This window comes from Carlito syrichta, unplaced genomic scaffold (genome assembly GCF_000164805.1).
Source record: "Carlito syrichta isolate Samal-C Ts95f unplaced genomic scaffold, Tarsius_syrichta-2.0.1 Scaffold136374, whole genome shotgun sequence".
In the NCBI taxonomy this organism is placed as follows: Eukaryota; Metazoa; Chordata; class Mammalia; order Primates; family Tarsiidae; genus Carlito; species Carlito syrichta.
The window spans coordinates 19,009-23,571 of NW_007080470.1; the positions used below are offsets into that span (position 1 = coordinate 19,009).

Genomic DNA, 4,563 nt, shown 5'->3' on the forward strand with positions numbered 1-4,563 from the left:
GTGGGACCGGCGAGCTCCAGGGCGGCCCCTCCCCTGGCCGGGGTGTCGCACCTTCGAGGCTGAGAGCCTAGTTCCCGGGTCCCCACCTGACGACCCGCCCCCCTCGCTGTGATCCTCGGAGCCTCTGTCGTTGACGCTGAGCCGGTCTTTCCCTACTCCACGCGATCGTGACCACATTCGGGTCGCCCCGCAAACACAGACACATTCTTCCTGACCGGATGCTTCCCCTCCCGTCATCTCAGTGACTGTCAAGAGTCCTCCTCCCCCGGCCTGGGAGCTGGTCATCCTGGTTCGGCGGACGATCCACTCACACGCAGGCACACACACCTGGCCTGGGGACACCTGAGGTCACTTGACCACTTGTACCCCCCCACCACCCACGATCTGAGCCTTCTCCCGCTTGCTCTCCTTGTGTCCAGTGGTCCCTTCTTCCAGCAGGGGACAACTTTGTCACTGGGTACAGCAGTTCCTCTCCCACATACACCAGGCCCCTTCAAACCCATGTGACTAGTTTCAGTACCACCATCTTGGCCAGTGTGGCTAACCTCTGCAGAAATACATAACCCAAACCCCAGCCCGGGGACTGTCACCTGGGCTCAAGTGACTGTTCCCCTTACCCTCACATCCACATCCACCTGGCCAGGGGACACCTGAGGCCAGTCTGATTATATCTGTGCGCCCCAAGCACACATACACTTCTTTTCTGATCCATCCCACTGTGTCTTCCTGACATCTTGGCATCTTGGATAAAGCTTATTCTCCCCACCCCACACACATCTGGCCTGACCACATGTAGACTCCTCACTGTATCCCATGCAACCCTGACTCTCAAACTTTTCAGCTGGAGGGAATCAGATTTTCCCTTTCCCCACAGAGCCTGTGAATTACATTCCCCTGTGATCTTTTCTGTGACTCTGTTGACTGTTTATGTAGCCCTGTGGGGTCACCTTGATAGGAGAGGGAAGGCACCCCTTGTATCTGGGTACCCTAGCCACTCCCTGGTCACCCGGCCTGACCTTTGCGGCCTGATAGCCCCCATTCCTTCCTCTTCTGACCTGGATCATCATGGGTTCCTCCCCGCCTGGGGAGTCTCTTGGGGATCCAGAGAAATCCCGGAGGTGGAGATTCTGGTGTTGGATCCCGCCTGGGGCAGGAAGCCTGGCCAAGACATAGAGGGTCCCCGTGGGGTCTTGGAGGGCCGTCCTCCCTGGCCCCTGTGTGGATGAGACAGGGTTTTGTATGGGCCCTGGATGCCATGAGGGATGGCTGTCCCCCTGCAGAGTGAGGCCCATGGCAAGCAGGCCCCCCGAGGAGCACCCTCCTGGCATCTGTCTTTGTCAGCTCCATCCCATCTTCCCCATCCTCCCATCTCTGCCGGTTTCTCCCCATCTCTGCAGTTTGGTGCCTCGTGCCTCCCCCTCCTCCTCGTTATGATTTTATTTCTTTTCTTTTGGACAAATCGGTCATTTCTGTTGTGATTTATCGTGGTGTTGTTTTTTTTCTTCCTTTTCCCCATCCAGTTATTGTGATCACTCTAAGCCCTGCTCCTGCCCCGTCCCAACGAGCAGGTACCAGCCTTTTTATCATCACCGCTTGGACTTCCGCACCATTGACCTAACCGCTGCCCAGGCCGCAGAATGCCAACCCCTCCATGCTCTGCGTGTGTTGTGTCTTCTCTCACTCTCTCCCTCCACACAGCCAGCGTCGGCCCAGCCTGGCCTCCTCTCTGCTCTCCCCTCCTTTTCCTCCTCCTCCTCCTCCCCCTTCCACTCAGATTTGGACTCCCTGTAGGAGGAATGGGTTCCCCTCTGAGGGGAGTCCGTGGCCTGCCGAGGGGGCACGCATGTATGTATAAGTGAGAGAGAAAGTTGTGCCAGGCGGGTGGATGTGCCTCTCTGAGCCTCTCAACAATCACATGAACGCGTAGCGCCCCTCCAGGTGCCGCACCTGTCCTGGGTCCCGGGGACCTAGCAGCGATCAAGAGGCACCAAGCCCTTCTTGTGGAGCTGAGGCTGCAGCGGGTTGGAGGGGTGGGGGCAGCTGTGGACAGGGAGAGTGTTCCTGAGGGAGAACATTCTAGCAGGGTGAGGGACTCTGCAGGGGCCAGTCCAGGAAGCCTCTGGAGAAGGTGAGGTTTCAGCAGTCTCGGAGGACATAGGAGGTGGGGGGAGAGGAGACAGCCCAGCCAGGCCCTGAGCACAGGCACCAGCGTGGTTGGGAGCAGCCATGGTGGGAAGTCGGGCTGCGCCTGCACTGAGAGAGAGCGGGTGGGGGTCTGGCCCTGTGGGTGGTGGTATGTACGTGTGGCTAGGTTGCTGTGTGTGTGTGTGTGTGTGTGTCCATGTCAAATGGACCAGAGGGCTCTGCCCCGGCTGCATGTGTGGGGAGGTCTGTGTCCTGCCCTGTGTGTCTGTGTGTGCACGTGCATGTGTGTGCTGCATGTGGGCCGGCGGCCTCACGTGTGTGGCTCCTGTCGGCGGTGTGTGCCCTCCAGGCCTCTCTCACTGTCTCATCATCTCTCCTAATCTTTCTCTCTCTCTCTCTCCCTCTCCCCCTGCCCCTCCCTCCTCCCCCCCACCCTACCCTCTCACCCTCTTGCTCTCCCTCTGCCCTCCGACCTGCCATGTGGCCTGTCACCACCTCTGTGACCTGTGTTCTCGGGCCTCTGTGTGTCTCCTCTCTCCTCGACCTGAGCCCTCACCTCCCATCTCACCCTGCTCCAGTGTGTGGGCTGGCAGCCTCCTTCCCATCCCAGGCTCCAGGGCAGCCTCAAAAGGCCTGGTGGACTGTGGCGGGGAGAGGCCCGTAGGACGCCAAGGGAGGTTTGGAGGCCAGGGTGTGATCCCGCCCCCTCCATGAGCTTCCAGTGGAGTGCAGGAATGGGGGGGGTACTGGTCAGTGTCTCCAGAGATTCCGGGTGAAGAGGTGTTGGGGCGGGCGTGGGGGATCACAAGGCCCTCCGGAGCCAGGGAGGGATTGGGACTGTGATCCGGGCCACGGGCAGAGCAGAGGCCCTCATGAAGCAGGCAGGCGGTGTGGCGGCAGCGGGATAGGATGCCCCTGGTCCTCAGATCCCTTCCCTGCTCTTGCCAGCCCCTCGCAGGAACGGCGCCCCTTCTGGAACTGCAGGCTAGGGGCCTGTACCTGCCTCTCCCCTGGCTGCAGTGGGGTCCAGGGCCAGCAGGGCAAGGAAAGGGCCCGGCTGCCGGCGGCTGGTGTTGGGTTCGCTCCCCTGGTAGTCACTGGGCCTGGGTTCCTGGAGCCTGCAGAGCTGTGGGCAGCAGCGGGAGGAAGCAGAAGGAGTCAAGAGTGGGAGGGGGTGACCACTGAGGACTGTGGGAGAGGGCAGGCCCCAGGCCTCACAGGCAGGGGCGCCCTGGACGGTGCTTGGAGCCAGTGCCCTTCGGCGAGCGAGCTGTTGCCCTTCCAGGGGCCAGACACCTGAGTGCGAGAAGTTCCCAGGGCCCGCTGGTCCCCCAGGCTCGGCTCCCTCACCTCGTGGCCAGCACAGCCAGGGAGACCCCAGCTCCTCGGGGACCTGTTCTTCTGTCCCAAGCCCCTCTCTGACCCGTCTCTGCAGCGCCTCCTCTGGGCAGCTGGGCCCTGAGTCTTGGCTCCTGTCTGTCTGTCTGTCTCTTGCCCTCCCGCCCCCTAACGCCACCTGCCCGTCCTGGGGTGCCCGCTGCCTGCCCACTGCCTGCCCGCCTGCTGTAGCATGCCCTAGCTGTCCGCATGCAGGCTGCTAGAAAGAACCAAGCCCCCGCCTGGCCCAGCACCACCCCTGTCCGTTTCTGCCAGCCCCCGCAGGGGTGTGCCACCCAGCCCCCCTGGAGGACGCAGGCCCAGCCTGGGTCCTGTCTCCACCCCAGTTGGCCCTAGCCCTGCAGGCCAGGCTGAGGGGCGCCCAGATGGGCCCACTGGCCCAAGGGGGCCTTCTGTGACCCTGAACAGAACATGGGGTCTCGTACCAGCCGTCTCGCTGGGATAGCCTGCCTCACTCTCGTTTGGGGGCCAAGTTCAGTGCTGCCAGCAGGGCTGGCGCTCAGGCTGATCCTGGCGGGCATGCTGACCTCTCGTGGTCCAGCCTGTGGACACTGCAGCTCCTAGCACACTTCCTGGCAGAGATGGGGAGGAAAAGGACACAGGGAGGCTGCCTGGCCATGGGACACCATCTCATTTCTGTGTCAGTGTAGACTTGGGGCCTGTCCCCTTCCTGCCAGCACCTTCCAGGTTGGGGGTGGGAAGCGACACCCTGAGCACCGCTGGGGTTGGGGAGGGAGAGCTCAGCTCCTCCAGCCCTGCAGGGCAGGGGCTGTGCTGGCCTAAGCTGGGGACGCCCGGGTGGGGAAGGTGAGGGCCCCCTACCCCTTCCCAGAGTGCCAGAGCCAGAACTGAGGCCAGCTGGGTGCTGACCCCCTCCCGCCGCTGGTTCTCATTCCCCCAGCCCTGCAGCTCCCGCTGGCCAACGATGGGGGTAGCCGCTCGCCGTCCTCAGAGAGCTCCCCGCAACACCCCACACCCCCCGCCCGGCCCCGCCACATGCTGGGGCTCCCATCAACCCTG

The 4,563-nt window shown here is 62.6% G+C and overlaps 1 protein-coding gene across 1 annotated transcript in view; it reads left to right on the plus strand.

The window, feature by feature from the left end:
• MAP2K7 (mitogen-activated protein kinase kinase 7) overlaps positions 1-4,563 on the plus strand; it is a 7,843-nt gene that overhangs the window by 654 nt on the left and 2,626 nt on the right. Inside the window, exons 2-3 of the mRNA XM_021708410.1 lie at positions 1,521-1,568; positions 4,445-4,563. The exon at positions 4,445-4,563 is cut by the window's right edge and continues 1 nt beyond it. Coding sequence (XP_021564085.1) covers positions 1,521-1,568; positions 4,445-4,563 — 167 coding nt within the window. The remainder of the gene's footprint in view (positions 1-1,520; positions 1,569-4,444) is intronic.